Here is a 20,224-nt window from a genome sequence, read left to right on the forward strand (position 1 = left end):
TCAAATTTACCAATGAACCTAAGCCTTATCATTTTTTTGTACTTGAACTTTTTAGTTGCTCAACTAGAAGGAGGCTTTGTTTGTCTTTTCAGTTCTTGTATATGATTAGAAAAAATATTTTTTTTCTTTGTAATAAGTTGATTTTATTTATTTCTTCCCCTTCTCCATTTTCATCGGTAAAGATTACTTTAATCTGGAAGTGGGAAGGGATATGGATAAAGGTTGGTATAATGTCTTGCTAACATTTGACCTTTTAATGATAAAGGCCAAAAGTTGGTTTTCTGTTGCTGCCTTAAAGTTTGCTTTGGATAGCATAACTTTCTTTCTTGGGTGTGTGTGTTTATGTAAAATATACATCCCCAAATGATTGGGAGCTGCCCAGAGTTTGATATAAGATGGACGGCTATATAAATGTTTTAAATAAATAAAATAGTAACTGAAAAGGAATGTGAGTACTCTAAAGTTTCTGCATGATACCTTAACAATGTTTCCATCCGCTTACATTCTAATGAGCATATTTTTTTATCGCTCACATTTCTCTGTTAGCTAAATCTAATATTAATAACACACATTGGAAGAAAACAGTGATGGGTGATTCCATTTCTTTTCATGTTTTTGTCTCATTTTCTGCAGTTTATCATTTTTTGACAATTCCTGTTCAGTGTGATCTCTTGTTCTATGTTATACCAATGATATTTTTAACCTTTGGAATAGACAGTTTCTTTGCATGTACTTCTGCCTTTTTCATAAATAATATATAAATAAGGGTTTCTGCTTTTTTTTGAGTGAATATTAGAATAATATGGGCCTTTTATAAGATAGCCAGATAAAACTTTATCATGAAACGCCAGTTTCACAGAAATATAAGTTTACGAGGCTAAAAGTAACTAACCCACAATCTAAATATTGACTCTTTGTTTAAGATCAGTTTCAAACTCTCAGCTTTCTTTCTCTGGATCATCCACTCAAAATGCATACCGTATTTATTTATTTATTTATTTATCAAATTTAGAAACGGCCATCTCCCTCACACAGGAACTATGCAATCTATCTTGGGCACCGACTCACACTCACATATACAAGGGCTTCTGCAGGGGATATCAGAAAGTCAAGATGGCAGTTGTGACCATGCAAAGAGAACCCCCATCTTTTTTTATATATGCATGCATGTCAAAAAGGGCAGGGTTTCAGTTTTGTGATTATAACCACCATCTTGACTTTTTTGACCAACCCTGCACAAATGTACATGCACGTAGTCAGATGCTTTCTTGCTTTCTCCCACTTCCCTCATGTCTGTAGCCTTTCCTACTTCCTCCTCAGAACATTCCTCTTCTAGTTCTCCTGCCGCAACTCCCCCCCTCTTCTTACAAAGCAATGAATTCCACCTTTTTCCTCTTCATTTTAGACATGGTTGATGTTTGAACCAGAGGCATTTTAGGGAATAAAAATTGCAAGTGGCTGAAAACCAGCTCTTTACTTTAAATTGCTCCCTTTGTAACTAGATTTTTTTTTTAAAAAAAGCTTAAGAATTAGCAGGGTATTTCACAGGGGGAGATAAAGGGTGAAGTAATGCCTACAGATAGCAGTTTATGAGTAGATGAGTAATGCAGTTAGCAGTTTATGAGTAATGCCTATCCCTCAGTTTACGAGTAGATGAGTAGATATGAGAGCTATCTTTCTTAAGAGTCATAATAGTAATGGATGGTATTGTAGCAAAGTTAACATATATGTATATTGAATTTTTAAAACATATTTAACTAAAAGGAAAACAATCCTGAATTTAAAACATTGGAATATTGGACAGAAGAATATTTATGTGCTTCTGTTCCTTTGCTGAATTCTCAACAAATATAATTCTCCCATTTTAGAAATAAACTATTTGTGGAAATAAAATATGCTTCCTTTCAGGTAAATAAAGTATTTGAAAACTTTGCAGTAGATTTGTTCACTAGGTATAGTATCTTATTAGATTCCATTTCTCAATATTTTATTATCCTTTCCAGCAATTTCTTTTAGATTTGGTTTTTAATGTACCTTCCTTTATTTTCTTAAAGAAAAATAATTTCATTTTTGGAACAGAAAAAAAATATATATTTAATTTTGAATGGAGCACAGAGTTATCTTCTAGATTTGTAATAACTTTAAAATCAGCTTAAGGGCAAGTCTATACTGTAAATGTGAGATAGTTGTATGGTTTTTTAACTTTCAAGAAGGCCCCCAAGGGGCCTTAGAAATTTTGTGATAAGAGTTGGGGGATTAGGAAATATATAGCTCCAGCAATGAAATACAGTACACTGTTTAGGGAGTTTTATGTGAAAGTGATGATATTCAACTATTTTATTTTAATTATTGATAATCTGAGACTTGGTTCAGGAGCAGCACCAGTGCAAATGCTAAATAAGAGATAGGGGATACAGTGTCATGGCCTTCTTGCCCTCCCAAGACTACTGATACTTTTGTTTAGTTGGTTTTACCTCCCACTTCTTGATTATTCTTACAGCACTGAGGGAAGCTACTAATTTAATATAGAAATGGTGGTGATTTTACTAGTATACTACTAATTGTTTATTTTGTGTCCCAGTATTTGGGCTAAATACTATAATGGAGATTATTACTGAAGCTGGGCCAGTAAGCAATGAAGGTGGGTCCTTTGCATCATGAGTTGTGCATGACATACCGATTCCCAGTCAGCATTTTGTGCCTGTCTTTGGGCAACTTTACCACTGATAACCAAGATTGTATGATCTCTACTAATCACATTCCCATATCACATTACGCTTTTCCATATGTTGTTGAATCCGAAGATGGTTCTTGTGGCAGAAATGCATGCAGAGCAGCTGAGCTTCTCCTGCTTTTCACCTTCTGCTTTTACTACCATCTTCTCTTTTGTCTCATTCCCATTACTGTTTTCTGCCGATGTATGATGCAGTAATACAAAATATGCTGCTGCTTTTTCAAGTTTTTTTTTGTACGTCCTTTTAAATAGAATGTTAGTTAATTCCTGTATGTCTCATTAATAGCATTTATGGACTTAAAACGTCTTTCTCAGTAAATGTTTTCTCGTTCTGCCTCTTTACTTATGCAGGAAACAGGCGAGCACTGGTCGATCAGAAGTCTTCTGTTATAAAGCACAGCCCAACAGTGAAAAGGGAATCTCCTTCACCACAAGGACGAACCAGTAATTCCAGGTAAAATATTTAAGGCACAGCTTGGCAAGTAGCTTCTTTTACATTGCCTGATTTCTGAAGCTTCTGCAACTACTATTGTACCTGCCTTCTCTGTTGAAGTCTGTTGCCTGGAAGAGAGAGAAAATAATAAAGGAATGGGATCGTCTGCTTTTAACTTTCTGTCAACAACACTTGATTCATAATTATTTATTTATTTGTTATTCTTATAGACTGAGAAGTTTACGTTGTCTCGTAGAAGCCACACAAGATAGCCACACAGACAGACAAATGTATGTCCCTAGCCAGCATTTCGAATCTTCTTAGTGGTCTACCCATCATATTGTAATCAAGTCTATCCATCTTGCTGCTGGTCATCTTCTTTTTCTCTTTCTTTCTATCTTTCTTAGCACTGTAGACTTAAAAGAGCTAGGTCTTCTCATAATATGTCCATATATGATAACCTTCAGCCTGGTCATTTGCACCTTGATAAAAACTCTGGGTTGATTTATTTTGTGATCTTTTGTTTTCTTGTCTATCCATGATTTTCTCAAGTTCTCAAAATGAGCTTTCTCATTTTGAACTCAAAGTTCAAAATACTGCTTCTTCAAAATACAACTTACACTGGCCTTGAATATTATTGGAAGAACTATTATCTGCATGATTCTGACTTTTGTAGGAATAGATACATCATGATATCTAAGTATTCTTTGCTATCCTACAGAGTGCTAATCTGCAATATATTTCTTAGTTGCTGGTTTCTTTACTGAAATAAAGCACACATTGCCTTTTGGAGGGATATTCTTTTGTTTTCTCAGTTATCCAGTGTACACCTGAACCAATGTCTCTACTTCCTCATTCTTTTCATAAAACCAGCTTGAATATCAAGCATATTCTGTTCTGTGAAGGGCTCTTAATTTGTAGTCATGTGCATTATTTTTCTAGCATGTGAAATATTGTACAATAGTCTGCGTAATCCGTTAACTCTCTTTGATATTGGTATGCAGACTGATCTCTTCTAATCTATTGGCCAATATATTGTTCTCCAGATTAACTAGCATAGTTTGATTATAAGCTTGACAGTTTCTTTTTCTGTTACTTGTCATACTCAAACAATTTTCTGTAAGCCTTTGGCCTGGTAATGACTGGAATGCTGATCTGATTTCATCTTCTAGCATTAGAGGTTTTTATAAGTAGGGAGTATAATATTGTGCAAACAGGTTGGCTTTGTTCTTCCACTTTAGCTTGACTTGGAATGTCAGCACGAACAGTTTGTGATTGTTTCACAGTTATTGACCACATCTTTACTGTCATTACAGCTCTTCCATTTCCTTGTAGCAATGCCATGATTGTTTTGCATTTTGTGTACTTTACCTGGTAATGTCCACATGCACAGGTATTGTTGTGGTTGTTAGAAGACTGTTAGCAGTGAAAAAATCACTACATTGGCAGAAGCCTGTAAGTCATTCTCCTCCTTTATTTCTGTTTCTTAGACCATGTAATTGAACTACACTTCTCTACTTAATATTTCCAATTTTAACATTCTAATGTCCAAACACAAGCAGTATATCTTGCAAATTTTGCCATTTTCAGATTAAACTTGACTGTAATCCTTGCCATCCTCCTGTTCTTCTGCATCAGTGGTTCAAGCACAAATTTGTATAACGAATTAAAGGGCTGTCCATGAAGTCTAATTGATATTATTCTATCATTAACTACATTGACATGAGTTTTATCTTTGCATATCCTTCTTGACTATAAAAGCAACGCTGTTGCTTTTTTGTTTTTCCCGTCTTGACTAGTGAAGCAGTGTGATCTTTTGATTGAAAATGCCCAGTATCCGATTTATTTCAGTTGGCTGAAAATTTCATTATTCAGCTTAATCTCATCTTTCATTGTGTTGAGCTTTCACATATTTATCCTTTTTATGTTCCATATTACACTTTAATTCTTTCTTTGCAGTTTTATATTTTCTTTTCCTGCATGGCAGCATCAGCAACTAGACTTCCTCAAGGCTTTAATCTAGTCATGTTTAAAAAAAACCATTAGTATTGTGAAAGATCTTCAACTGTTCTTCAGTAGAGCGTTGAGTGCTATCCAACCTGAGGAGCCTGATTATATGACAATATCTAGTCAGTCATTTTATATTGTCTATCCATGTGACTTTCTTGGTAAAATATAGGGATAGTTTAATATTGCCTTCTGCACAATATGAAATCATAGCTTTGCTGTTTTCACTAATGTGATCATCCATATGCAACATATTTCTGTATTGCTGCTGTCCGATATAAGCATCTGCTTTCTACAGCTGGATTGAGTTTTATTTCTTAGGTGATTCTCCTGGGGGTATATCTTCTTGGCACACATTGCCTCTATTCATAGCTTATCTCTCCCGGGAACACTCTGTGATGATGTAGTATAGTAGGACATGAGGGAGTGAGAATGGCAGCAATATTCCTTGTAGCTTACAATTTTACAGTTCAAATATTAAAAACACAACATCATAAAATACACCCTGCAAGACTGGGAGCAGTCTTAAAAATAAAAGTAATACAAAAAAATATCAGTCTTAGATACCTTAACAGAATAACAGAGTTGGAAGAAACCTTGGAGGTCTTGTAGTCCAACACCCTGCTCAGGCAGAAAATCCTATGCCTTCCTAAGCATCATAACGTGAAATAAGAATTTCTGGATATAGGCTGTTCCAGAAAGATGGAACCTTAATTGTCAACCCTTCAATATTGTACAGATAAGGGAACAGATTCTACAAAAAACTAGAACTAAACTTCATTGACATATTAGCAGAATCTTGAAAGTCTGATTGTTTTTCTTATCTTCCTCTTATATCTTAGTGAGTTAGAAATGAATCAGCCTGAGTCTCTTCTTAATAACTAGCTCCTTTCCAGGGCTTGAGGATTTCTATCCTTTTTGTTAACGGCTTCCGAATATTTCCCTCAAAGCCTAATGTTATATTATTGGCTCTCATTAGTAAACATACTGCTGCATTTTGTATTAGGCATAGGCTTCTTCCAACAAATTACCATTTTCTCTGAATATGACTATGTTATAGTCCAGGACTCAGACATAAGAGTCTTTGTACCGCCAAAGTTGCTTCCTACTTATTTAAGGCAACATTTTCTTTTTTCAAAAAACAATATATGTTTATTTTCTTTTAAAAAATGCTGCTTAAAGTTGCTACATAAAGCAAAATAATATATAATATGCTTTCAGTTCTTAAGTCTTGCAATCCAAGCATAGTGCGGAATGCTATTTTACATAAAAAATAAAAAAAGATCTTTCTTTTAATAATTATAGTGATAGAAAAGCTGTAGAAGTTTTGCGTTGATTCTTTTTTTTTTACTATATGCCTCCTTATAGTGAAAATCAGCAGTTCTTGAAAGAGGTGGTGCACAATGTCCTAGATGGACAAGGAATTGGTTGGTTAAACATGAAGAAAGTACGTCGTCTCTTGGAAAGTGAGCAACTCCGTATGTTTGTATTAAGTAAGCTTAATCGCACTATCCAGTCAGAGGAGGATGCTCGACAGGATCTTGTCCAGGATGTGGTTAGTTTTATTTTTACTTTTTTCCCTCATCCATCCATGAATGAATTTTGCTGTGAGTTTCTGTACTGAAACTTATTTAAGATCGTTCACAAGGAAACTGCTGCTACAAGCCTTACAATATAAAGAATAAAATAATACAAAGTAATGTATCAAATGTTGTAGATCAAGAAGGAAATTGCTTGCTGAAAAAGCATTAGTACCTTCTAATGAAATGTAGGTAGTACTTGGTCAAATGTTTTTTTCCTCAGAGCTGAACTTCAATATGGTCAGTTTAACTGAGAAATACTACTTCCAACTGACAGTAGAAAATGGAGGCAGAGCTCTCTGAATGAGTTTATTTCCCAGATAAATTCATATGGGCAGAAGAGCGCCCAGTGATATCACAAAGGGTTTAAGAAGCCAGTATTAGAAGTAGGGATTAAAAAATATTAATCAATTATTTAGTTTGACGCACCTTAATTTGCATTCAGAAATTATTTATTACTATAGTTTCTCTATTGCCAACTTTTGTAGATTCCCAGTCACTAACGCACGGGTGTCAAATTCGATCACATCATATGACGTATCATGACGTATTGCGACATTTTTTGCCTTTGCGGAGCCAGGGTGGGCATGGCCTGCACATGACGCATCCGGCCCATGGGCTGCCAGTTTGACACCCCTGCACTAACAGAATATTATAATATAATATTATGACATATAAAAGCATCCCTAGTACCATAAATACCTCCTTCTCATAACAGATCTTTTTCATCAGTCATTAAAGTCCAAGTGGAAGATACAGTTAAAGGAAATATCCCATGGTTTGCTCCAGGTTTATAGTAGCAGATATATTTCAGTAGGTTTACGGACAGTCCCACATAAAGCATATGACAATGACTAGGATATGGATGATTGAGAAGAGTCAGAATTGTTAAGCTAAATGTAAACATAACATAAAAGATCTGGTAAATTTCCAGAGGCCTGCTGGATCCTTGAGTACTCAGACTAAGAATCTGTTGCTTTAGTGAAAGTATAATTCAATCAAAAGTGAATATGCATCTCTAGGATTCTCAGATTCATCAGTCAGTAATGTCTCTACCTTAATTATGTCTCAATGTATTCTCTTATGTCTAATCCAAAACTGTCCAAGCACTGGCTTAAAGGTTCACCCTTGGGATCTGAAAATGGAAAGAAGTAGAATTAGATGCCATTTGACATCCCGAAACTCTACAAGTGGTTCCTTATAGATGTTAAACAATATGAAAAACAAAAAGTCAAAAATATTTATTTGTGATATTTATATCCCCTGAGCTGAAGGTGACAGAAATACTTTTGACAGTTTTTCCCCCATCAGCCATCTGTGAAAATAGGTTTGGCTAATGAGATTGGCCCAAAGTCACCCAGTGAGCTGCCATGCCCGAGGGTGCACATACATACAGTACATATGTATGGATGTGAGAGAATATGTATAAACATCAGCACCATTTTCAGGGATCCATTTTTAAGAGAAATGAATGGAAATATCAGAGGTGTGGGGTTCAGTGGCTTAATGATGATGGAGATGGTTCGAGTCCTAGTACTGCGTGTCGAGATGAGCTCCCGTCACTCACCTCAGCTTTTGTCCATCTAACAATTCAAAAGCATGTTCTATGCAAGTAGATAAAATACGTACCACTTTGATGGGGAGATGAGCTGGTACTCCATGCAGGTAATCAGATTCCTGTCCTCTGATCCTTCCTGGTTGCAGCACCCATTTGTGAGGTGGCTCTGGGGAGGGAGGGGCCTTGGAAAAGGCTGCAGTAAGAGCCACTTGTCTTTCTTTCTGGTGTGAAGCCAGCTTGCCCTCTTGTGGCACACCATGGGAAGCACAAAACCGTTTCCTACAACAGGGCTGGTACCTTGGCAGCCAGACTATTACTCTGCAATTCATTGTAGTTTCCTGGCTAATGTAACAATGCCAAATGCTAATAATAATGATGATGAAGATGAAGATGATGATGGAAACATCATAAAACAATGCCTAGTCTAAGAGCTTATTGTGTCCTGCAGAGATGCTGTTAAGTAATTTAGAAAATACTGAGTTAAATGGACTTATAATATATGATACTTTTCTTTGTTTTAAATTTCAGACAGCATAACTAAATTATAGAAAATGAATTAAAATGCAAGGAAATTCTGGTTTTTTTTAAAATAATATCTTAGAAAGGCTGTGGAATTGGCTTCTGATTAACAAAGCATTCTTACAGATGAGCCTTTTTGTTTTAGGAGATTAACCGAAAGGTTTACAAAGGAATGCTGGATTTACTAAAATGTACAGTATCAAGCCTTGAGCAGTCATATGCAAATGCTGGACTTGGAGGCATGGCAAGTGTGTATGGCTTGCTAGAAATAGTTCATACTCATTACTATAACAAAGGTAAGACAATACTAAAAATTAGTGTATCATAAATACTGTGAAACGCCTTTTGTGGCAGAACTAAATCTAGCCTGCCAGTCAATTATTTTATGGACTTTATAAGTAGAGGCTATAAAGCAATTGTGCCTAATTATTAAATGTATCAGTTATAAAATATTTATTTGCTTTGTTGGTTTAAAAAATATTTGTGTGAATGACTTGAGAGAAACAGGCAGGCAAAAACAAACAGATATTATCCTTCCCTCAAGAAGTGAAGTGGGGCCTCTGCAAAAAATATTATTAGATCCCTAAGTTGGTGTTTCTCCTCTTTCATACTTCTGGTTTTCACTCAAGAGGTGCGATATTAAAGGTGAAGTGCAGCTGTAGTTAATCTGAGTTAATGCTTCTCAAACCTAGGTAAATTACCCCAAGTTGAGTAAAAATGGTTTTTCTTTTGGTAATGATACCAACCTATTACCCAATCACAACAGGGACATTTAAATCAGGTCTTTATGATAAGGGGTTTTGCGAAACGAAGGAACTTAGCATTTTGGGAAGCACTAAGTTATATGGAACTGCCTGATTGACATTTTGATTTATTTTGTTGGGAATGCCCGGTCCACTAAGTCATTTTATTAGCAAATCAGCATTAAGATGATCACTATCACTAAAATAAGTTTTAAAAAAGTATGTTTCAGTTATATTACTTATGAAGCAGAGTGGGGAAGGATTAAACTGTTATGAATAAGAGACAGGCAGCGAATGCAGTATACTTCCTTCCATCATCAACCTGGCTCATTGCATGAATTGATCAAGGGGAAAATGATCACAAAGCAGGTGGAGTTTGTTGTTTCTTCTCTGTAGTCTGGCTACTTTCAGGGAGATGGGAGGTGATAGGAAAACCAGAGGTTTTCTGAGTCAATTGAATTGAATTTATTATATTGAATCAATTCCAATGTGAAATATAGGAATAAAACATATTTAACTTTCTAGTTAAGTCTTTATTCATTGCCTTTAACCAGTCCTTGTCTGGTTAAAGACAATGAATAACCATTTGCTTATTTATTTATTTATGCGTATACATTGGTGGCATCATCAAGAGCAGGTCTGCAGTTACAGAGATTAGAGATTTATTCAAGATAATGTGTTCCCAAAAGACTGTGGGTTAGAGTTGTGCATGCATTTGGAAGGGTGCTTTGCCAACCATATTGTCTGATTGAAGAATAAAAGCATTAGAGCAATCTTATCCTGCAAAAGACTTAGTTTGGCTACTTAAAAAGCTTTTCCAGGTGGAACTGCCAGCAGAGCAAGAGATAATCTTCAAAACAGCCATGTAACCCTAGAGCAGGGCTTTTCAATCGGTAGTACGCATACCACCAGTGGTACATTGGCACCTGGCAGGTGGTACGCAACCCTGCCCAGCCTAGCCAAGTGTAGCGGGGGGGAGGGAACGAGCTAAAGCGGTGCAGCACAGGACTTGCTATGAGAGAGTCCTTAGGATCGGCACTTCTGGCGCACCCGGAAGAGAAAGGAGGAGGGGGGCAGAGACAGGAGAGGCTATAAAAGGAGGCAGTTTTGGCGGGAGAGGGAGAGAAAAAAAGACGCAGCCTTGGGAAGAGGAGGAGTCAGCTGGAGCTGAACCGAAGAGAAAAGGATGAGGAGGGGGGAGAGAGGAAAGGAGATAAAACAGGCCGGCCGGGAGCCGATCTACAACTTTGTGGCAGCCATCTCTGCTGGGCGTGCACAGAGGTGGCAGCAAAAAACAGGGAAGAAATGCAGCGGGGGAGGGGTCACCCTCTATGAGGAATGAAGAAAGGCACCATTGGCTGGAGGTGAGCCACGGAAGGAGGAAGGAAGGAACAAAGAAGATGGGAATGAGAAAAAGGGAGGCAGGGAATGAGGGAGGGAGGGAAAAAGGAAAGAAGGAAGGAGATGGGAATGAGAACAGGGAGGCAAGGAAGGAGGGAGGGGAGGGATGGAGGGAGGGAGGAAGGAAGGAAGGAGATTGGAATGGGAAGGAGGGAGGGTCTGAGGGAAGTCCTGCCTTAGCTCTTGGCCACCAGCAGCTCTGCTGCCCTTTTGCCATCCCCTTGCCCCCTCCTCCTGGCCTTTCCTGGTAGTTTCCCATCCTATCACTGAGGATGCTTTGGTTACAAAACTGGGTCTCCTCTCATGGAGAGGAGTGGGTCTCCTTCTGACCTATGCACTTTGCCCTCCTGCACCCACCATGAGCAACATGGCCAAGGAGAGTGAGTGCAGTAGCAGCAGCCTCGAGGAGGAGGTAAGTGCAGCTGGGTGCCCCCTCGGGCAAGTGGGGCTGGAGTGGGTTGCGCTGCGGGATCCTGGTGCCCTGGGAGCTTGAGGGCCAGGCTGGACACTTGCCCTCTACTGCCCAGGGCTCCGGGCAGCCTGCGCCACTGTCCGGGAGTCCACCGCATGGCCCAAGAGTGACGGCGAGGCTCCTCCGGTAGACCATTCCCTGGCGCCCACCTCAGTCCCATCCCCCTCCATCGTAGACCCCAGGACCCCCCTACAGCCCTGCCTGTCCACCCACAGGCACCCCCGACCTGAGCAACATTGAGCTGGTCACGTCCCCCAGCCATTAATTTTGCTTGTCAAAAGGTTGCAAAAGGGGATCACGTGACCCTGGGACACTGTGACCATCATAAATATGAATCAGTTGCCAAGCATCCAAATATAAATCACATGACCCTGGGGATGCTGCAGCGGTCATAACTATGAAAAATGGTCATAAGTCACTAAGTGAACTGTTGTAAGTCAAGGACTACCTGTACTTTATCACTTTTTTCCTTTTTTGGGGGGGATCATCAAGGTTTTGACACCTTGCTAGGCGAGTGGTGGCACTCGAATATTGTCATATCCTAAAAGTGGTACAATCGGTGAAAAGGTTGAAAAGCCCTGCCCTAGAGGACTCCCAGATCCTTGGATGCAAAAATGCAGTTTTCAGATGGTTTTTTCAGGCCTGCTCCATACTTATTTGAAAAGCTGGAAATGGATAAAAATGACTGAATTAAACAAACCTATATTTACATTTCCTGTTTACCTTTTGCGTTAACAGACATCCCATATTTAAACATCACTTATTTCTGCAAGCAGTTGACACTGGCATATAGAAATCTCTTTTATTATATGAAACAAGACTTCCATCAGTAGGGGTCTGATTGGTAAGGAAGAATGCTATAACAGGGCATTGCTTTAAATAGACTTCCATAACAATGGATGTATAGTATTATTGTATTCTTCTGCATACAAGCCAGCCATGATTTTAAGATATCTAATCTAATTGTAACACAACATGTAAGTTCCAATATACTAGAATCTATGTGCTACTAAAAGTATCATTGTCATGACCAACTGGGCAAAACAATGCATCATAAGGCAACAATTTTCAACCCTAGTTGCCTCAAATGGGCTTACTTTCAGAATGTGTCCAAATTCCAGGGTCCATGATAGCTGAGTGAAATTTGAGAAAGTTGTAGGTGCTTCAGTGCTGTAGACTGCTGCTGCTGCGATCATGTGATCTTCATGTTCAACAATCTGTGACAGTTTCCCAGACAGTCTCACAATCCGTCTCTCCCTCATTAGGCTACTTACCAGCCTGCTGGAAAGGGAAGGGAAGGAAGGTAGGGAGGAAGAAACTCCTGCACATCCTTTCTGGCCCATGCCAGCCTCCTGTGCGCTCCTATGACTTGGGCCACCTCTCCTTCCCTGACCAGCACCGACCTCCCAGGTGCTTTTCAAACCTCTTGTGTACCTCCACACACCCTCCTTGACTTGCTTAACGGTATTGGCAAATAACATTTCTTGACCTGATACTGAAGATACATTAAGTTTGGCAAGAGTTTTTCACCGTAGGGCCAACATAAGGTTACTTGTTATAGGGGAAATTTTCTCTAACTGGAAAAAAACACTAAAATAGTTCTCAAGTCACAATTTCGTAGTCAGCTAAATTTATGTTAGAAGGGGCCATCCTTAAAATAACCACGTTTCAATATATTAGTATTTTGTGAACTTCTCTCTAACTGATGATAAGGTCTAGATGTGAAGGTATTTTTAATGATTGTAAAGAATTAACACCATCTATCAAGCCCTTCTCTCCTTTCTTCTCATTCTCTCTTCTGATTGTTGTTGGCATATTTACTTGTTTTTGGTTTTCTTTGGCTGCTTATCTCTCTCTATTCCTTTCTTTTAAAGAGCCTGAAAAAAGAAAGCGAAGCCCAATAGATGGAGCAATCACTCCGGTTGGCAAAGATCCTATTTTAGCCAGGAGGGTGGAACCGAAACCCAAGGTGCAACTACAAGTACCTCAGCTCATGCCAAGGGCACCAGGCCTTTCAGGGAAAGGGCCAAGGGAGTTTGACACAAGGAGTTTAAAGGAGGAAAATTTTGTAGCTTCTATTGGTGTGTATTTTAATATACGTGGAATGCAGGAAAGTGATTGTGCATTGGCATTAGAATCTACTTGCATCTTTCTCATTAAAACATTATTCCCTTCATTGCTCTAGTAATGCGCTTCACTCTCACGCAGTTTGCAAAGACTGGTCATATATTTTCTTCTCCCATTTTGAACAAGAATCAACTCAACATTGTGGATGAGTTAATTTCTTTTTTTAAAATGGAGACTATTATATGATACTGACATCACAGACTTTAATTACATCCAGTTGAGTTACTATAAACAAATTGGCTGGCTGTCCTTCAAAGGGATGTTTCCTGGAAGTACATACACAAAGGATTGACTGACTTTTAGATAAATACAAATTATTTTACTTATTTGTAAGTAAATCCCACTGAGTTCTTGGGAGTTCTTGAAAGTCAGTGCTATGCATGTATGTTATAAATAGGTCACAGTTATGTGTATTTGGACTCATGGGTATTCCTTTATTATTGTCTTTTTCCCCCAGCAAAATTACATTTAATGCTTTATCCTTTTTTATATTCCTGAGAAACAAACGATCGTTCCAAAATACATATAGTGACATATAGAACTCTGTGAAATATAATTGCATTAGGTTTGGAATTATTGCACTATCCAGGCAGAAAAACACCTAGCCAGTTTTCTGAATGATTGTCTCTTCATTCATTCTGTTAGCTGAATTGTTAGGTTAATGTTTAATTTTTTTTGCCATTCAGGATTTTAAAAAAATCAGGTTTTGAAGGGTTGTAGCAGAAATAACCATCTATGTATAAAGGAAACAGATTATTCAATCTCTGGTCACTATAGAAAGATTATATATTTTTTGCAAATTAGTTTATGTAACTTTTTCATTAACTATTTGTCTGTTCTAATTTGAGGTGAATGATTATGAGTCCTATACCAATATGCACATAAAACAATAAAAATAACAGTAAGGAAATATGAACAGCTCTTCTATGTTTGGCCAATACATGACAAATTAGTGAAGGGGGAGTTCATTTTCAATGTAATTTATTAAATACATAATTTAATAAAAATAGCCATTACAGTAATTATTACATTTTGGTAAAAGCTATACAAATACCAATTGCCACATTTAGACTGATGTTAGTTGTTCTTCTACCAAGTAAACTAGGGAGGAATGGGTTTGGTTTTCCAGAAGTTGCAGGTTGTTCTATCATTGTTTCATCACAGAAATCCCATTCTCTTAACCTTCAGTAACTTCTAAATCAATTTCTTCTATTTGTTTTCCCATATTCTCTTTTTATTGCAAAATAGTAAAAAAAATAATTCAACCCACTAGTTCGAATCTTTTTATTTTTATTTTTTGGTAAGATATAAGAGATTCAACCCACTAGTTCAAATCTTTTTATTTTTATTTTTTGGTAAGATATAAGAGATTGGTAAGAGATAGGTCCCTTTATAGGTTTCCTAGCTTCTACTTCCTCCCATAAATTATGCTTTCAAGTTAAATGTTGAACTTAGTTTTCTAGCAAGCTGATTTGATATTATGCCACTAAGCCAGTACCTGACATTTTTTTCAGTGCAGAAATGCAAACCTAAAATTGTTTTCTTTGTTTGCCATGTGGATTGAATTTTTACCTAATTCTGAGATGCTTGTATTCTAAACAAATATTGCTCTTTCTATATAGATCTCTCTCAGAATAGCCTTTTTAACGCTGCTGAGAGAATACTGTGAATTGGTTAAATTTGGGGGGAGGGGATGGGGCAGTATTTGAACAGACTAAATATGTGTGAAAAAAGTGTATTGACTGGAAGTATTATTTTGGAGACAGAAATAATTTGAATACTGAGCATAAAGAGCTAGCCAAAATCTTTTTGTAATATGTAATTTCTGTGAAGTCAGATGACATCAGGTGGGTGAGTCTCAAGAGTTATTTTATTTTTCTGAGCCAGCAAATTGCATGTGATTCTTTTTTTAAAAAAATATTTCTTTATTAAGATAATGGAGGTCTCTGCTCCTGATCTAGCGGAAAAAGAATTATTTCTTCACATGCCAATTTTCATTAATCTCTGTTTTGGCAGTGCAGGATTGGGTGGCTTACTTTTGTTTTTGTTTTTCCCATTTCCACCTCTGATCAGCATCTGATACGTCTTCTGTCTTTCTCTCCTGCTTGCATTGCATCTTGAGTAGAATTGTGGAACAAGCACCAGGAAGTGACAAAACAAAAAGCTTTGGAAAAACTGAGTAAGGAAAATGATAAGAGGACAGAAACATAATACTCCCCATAGCCTCCCCATAACTGCCAACTCCTTAAGCTTTTGATTGAGCACCCATGCCACATCAGCCATAGGACAGACCAAGGAGGTCATTTCATAAAGAAACACAGTGTTGAGTTACCTCAAAGAGCCCTTTCCTATATGAGGAGAGAGAGAAATGCTTTAGTTCTTCTGGCTGAGTTTCAAATCCTTCCTTACCACTGAATTTATTTTTTAGAAGGTTCTGATGGGTTTCTCTGTTATGAAGGCATGCTATAACTGCTGCAACATTTTCATTGAAATAATGCTTGTGTGGAGAGATTGTTGTCCTATTTCTTCAGCAATAGGCCTTTGTAAGGTCCAATCCATAATCTATCCATAGATTTTCCATCAGTTACTTTGAGGTTAAAATAACTGTGGGGAATTACATGACCAACTGCGATTAACTTTTAATGGAAGACAAGACTTATATATTGTTTTAAAACTCTAGTTCTTTATTACCATGTTTAGGAAACGGCCAACTCCAATTGCAATCTTCTGATATGATTTCTAGATATGAGCTAGATCTATAAGCATGCACAAATATAAAATATATAAATATTCATATACACACCATTGATTTTGAGTAACAATTAAGAACAGAAGTATGACACGGATGTCTATAGAAAATGGGAGGGTAACTAAAGAGGAAATATATTGTTAGGAAAAGATTACATACTCTGTTTTCTTCTTCTGCAGAGTGCCCTTTCCTGCCAACATTGCATAAAAGAGAATACTGATGTTTTGCTGTATGCATCTGTAATATAATGTAGTTTGCCCATGCTATTTAACTAATTAAATTAGGCTTTGGTTAAATCTTGAAAATAATGTCACTGTTTAGTTAGTTACAGAAAATTTAGTCTTTTGGGGTTGAAAATTACATTCGGTGTTTGTTGTGCACCAAAAGCTACACTTAATAAGTAGATTTAGCTAGCATCAAGAAGATGAGATATCTGATAACATGTAATAAATTAGTGATTCAACAAAATAAATGTAGAACAAGACACGAAAGTACTCTCATATACAGTTTTGCTGCATTACACACATGCATCTTTAGAAACGAAACTAACATTTTAAATTGACTCAAAGTGGTTTCTGGGTTATTTGCTGCTGAATTTCAATGGCAAACAAATGGGCTCTGGAACTGAACCAAAACTTCAAAGAAGAACACATCTAGTCCACTGACCATGGGTTGCTTGAATTATATGAGCTTAATGCAACCTATTATAAATACATATTACCATAGACCAGTGATGGCGAACCTTTTAGAGACTGAGTGCCCAAAAATTGGCCCTGCTAAATCTCCTGGACCACTTAGCAGCTTTTTATGCCACTAGGTTTTATAACCTTTTGATTGTCTTGCAGGATTGGAACTTATGAGACCAGATTACAGTGGTTCTTATTCTTCTTTTGGACCTGTAGTTAAAAGGTAGTACTAGGAATTACAGTTTGACATCTGTACCATTAACCTTCAGTGTCTGCAAGCAGTGTTTCATCTTGTCACCTATGCTGTTTATAGCTAGATGAAACCATCTGGANAGCACAATTTGTAATTAACCTCTGTGGTCATAAATGGCTTGGGGATATGATGTCTGTTGGACTGGTTTGCTCTTTTCAAACTTGTGTGGGCAATAAGAACGGCTAGAGAGGTGCTTCTGAACATCATCCTTCCTATAGTTGAATCAACAGAATTTTAGCATAGCTTATAACAAAAACAGTAGACCTTGCTTACCAACAGTCCCAGATGTAGAATGCTTAAATACACTTTGAAGCTCAACATCAACAGGACATAACTTATACAAAGGCACATATGTAACAAGTGAACCAAACCAACTTTGTACATCTAGACATTGCTTGTATACTGTCTGAAAAGCATTGACAGTATGTGTGAAATACAGGAATACATATAGACCCTTTTTCATTACCTAGTTGAAAATTGCGAGAGCATAGCATTCATCCATCACATGAACTTTAGGTACAAAACAGCCATGTTTTGTTCTGAGTCAGAAAGAAAATTTTCAAATATATGCATATTTTGTTTTGTGCTTAGAACACACAAATGGCTATTTCAGTGACCAAACTTGAGGATAAAATAAGTTATGAGAATGCTTGCTATCAATTATGTTTTTCCCCTCTTGATGCTCCCTATTATACATCAGCTTTATTTTTTTTTTGAGCCAAAAAGCAGACTTTGAAGTAAAGCCTGGTACTAGATCAATTAATCGTTTTCATTTTCTAAGTGTTACTGTAGGGCCCACAGGGGCACTAAAAAGACATTTTGTAAATGAAAGCGATGGTGGCTTTTTGTTGTATAATATATTAGCTTTACATCCATTTTAATACAAATTTAGAAATAATATTGAAACATATTATTACAGAGAAATAATATTGACAAATAAAGAGAAACCAAGAAGCTATATTTCTAGGAAGGTGAGTATTCATTGGCTGCTAGCAAGACAAGTATTCACAGACTGATCAGTTCTCATGTTAGGAACTCCAGCTAAAAAATAATAAAATATCACTACTAAATTCTACCAATGTAGAGCCTGTAAATTCATGTTTGAACAGTAGCATTTAATCACAATATCCATTTGACTCTAAAAAAAGCTGGATTAAATATATATATTATAGTTTCTGAGGTTTTTCTAAATATATTCCTTCCAAGGAGATCTTAAATTATGTTCTTCCTATCTGAAAGTTGTGCTAATTCATCTGATGCAAACATTTGATCTCTCTGACCCTGTTTTTAAAACCACATATTAAAAAGAAAATTAAGAAATATGAAGACTGTTGAGCTTTTTTTTCTTACTCTAATAAACAGGCCAAAAATTGACCTTTATAGAAATGGCTCATGTTCTAAAAAAATTAATTTTCAGTGGGCCATTGGTGTGCAGAGAAATTACTGCATAATTTAAATATTGTATACTGCTTTCATATAACACTATAATACAGTATTCTCTGGATGAATATTCATGGTTAAATTACTGAGCTTAGAAAGGTTTACTTTAAGCTACATGTATCTAGGACTGCTTGTTTGATTTTTCTAATATATAAGTCTCCTTCTGTTCTCTAAAGTTAATCGTTATTGCCTTCTGTGAATAAATATTTCAAAATATGATCATCCTAATCAAATAGAATTCAATTTACTTTAATTAAAACTTGTTCTCCAGTTGGTGTTTACCTTTGGTTAACCAAGGGCTTAAAGATGTTTTAGTTTTGTTACGTGTGTGCACAATGCACAAATGTACATACAATTAATTGAAGCACAAGTGGTAATATATATTTTAAATAATTTACAAATAAATTCTCTGCTCATAGCCTTTCATTTCCAGCAGTATTATGGACAGCAAGTACCCCACTGGTCAAATGATTTCATTATGATTAGAAATCTACATTTTCTATCATTAGTAATTTATCAACTATTCTATAAATTAATCAGTTCATGTTTAGTCTTCTTTTTACAAACAAGATTATTTTTGAATGATTAAGTAATTTTTAAAAAATTGCTGCAAAACGCATGTCAGTCAAGAGTATAATTATCTGAAAGTAGGTCATGTGGGTTTTCCTTAATTTCCTATAAAACAACTAGACACATCTATTGGCAACCATGCTTGGAAATATATTTTTAATCACTGAAGCGAACATTTATAAACTTCTGTCAATTGCTTTTTGAGTGCTTTAAAATGTATTCAATTCAAAGCATTTTGATGAAATCTCCTGGGAGTATGTACAACTACATAGCATTTTTGGACTAACTAAATATCTTTGCTGTAGTTTACTATTTTTGAATCATAGATACTGTTTTTGAATAATAGATCATCCTAGAAATCTATACTAAGGTCCCTTCTATTCAAGAACATATTAGCTATTGTTTGTATTTCACATTGTTCCCTATTTCTCTCTCTCTCTCTCTTCTCTCTCTCTCTCCTGTTACTAGTAGGTATCTGGTATAACTCCACTCACACTTTTAATTCCCAACTCACACTATTTAGTGGTATGCAAGGTATTTCTTGATTGTGCACCTAGTGTCGCCAGATGACATTTCATGTATTTGTCCTGTAATTCAAAGAAAAAAACCCTCCAAATGCTGGTCATGTGTCCCTGTTATGGAACAGTTGGCAGATATGGCTATGGCAGAAGCATTGTGCTCAGTCTCTTCCCCCTTCTGAACTCTTAATGGTGAACCTTTGTAGTCTGTAATATATTTTTCTCCTGCCTCCTTACTCCCATTGCACAGTGTTTTCCAAACCCTTCCCAATTCTGTCTCTCCTTTCATCCATTTTCTAACATTTCATCAGAAAAAGAGTTTTTAAAAAGGTGAACTGCATGCATCTCTTCGGCTTCTATATTATTTATAAAGAGAATGGGATAATCAGTGCATGTCATGTCAATTGCTGATACGTACACTCTTACTGTTTTAT

General features: G+C 36.7%; 1 protein-coding gene across 1 annotated transcript in view; it reads left to right on the forward strand.

Annotated features, from left to right (window-relative positions):
- Positions 1-20,224, forward strand: part of MADD (MAP kinase activating death domain) — an 84,808-nt gene that overhangs the window by 30,316 nt on the left and 34,268 nt on the right. Inside the window, exons 16-21 of the mRNA XM_015818657.2 lie at positions 2,582-2,641; positions 3,086-3,188; positions 6,543-6,729; positions 8,977-9,127; positions 13,322-13,528; positions 15,700-15,753. Coding sequence (XP_015674143.1) covers positions 2,582-2,641; positions 3,086-3,188; positions 6,543-6,729; positions 8,977-9,127; positions 13,322-13,528; positions 15,700-15,753 — 762 coding nt within the window. The remainder of the gene's footprint in view (positions 1-2,581; positions 2,642-3,085; positions 3,189-6,542; positions 6,730-8,976; positions 9,128-13,321; positions 13,529-15,699; positions 15,754-20,224) is intronic.

This window comes from Protobothrops mucrosquamatus, unplaced genomic scaffold (genome assembly GCF_001527695.2).
Source record: "Protobothrops mucrosquamatus isolate PMUCROS unplaced genomic scaffold, P.Mucros_1.0 scaffold775, whole genome shotgun sequence".
Taxonomy (NCBI): Eukaryota; Metazoa; Chordata; class Lepidosauria; order Squamata; family Viperidae; genus Protobothrops; species Protobothrops mucrosquamatus.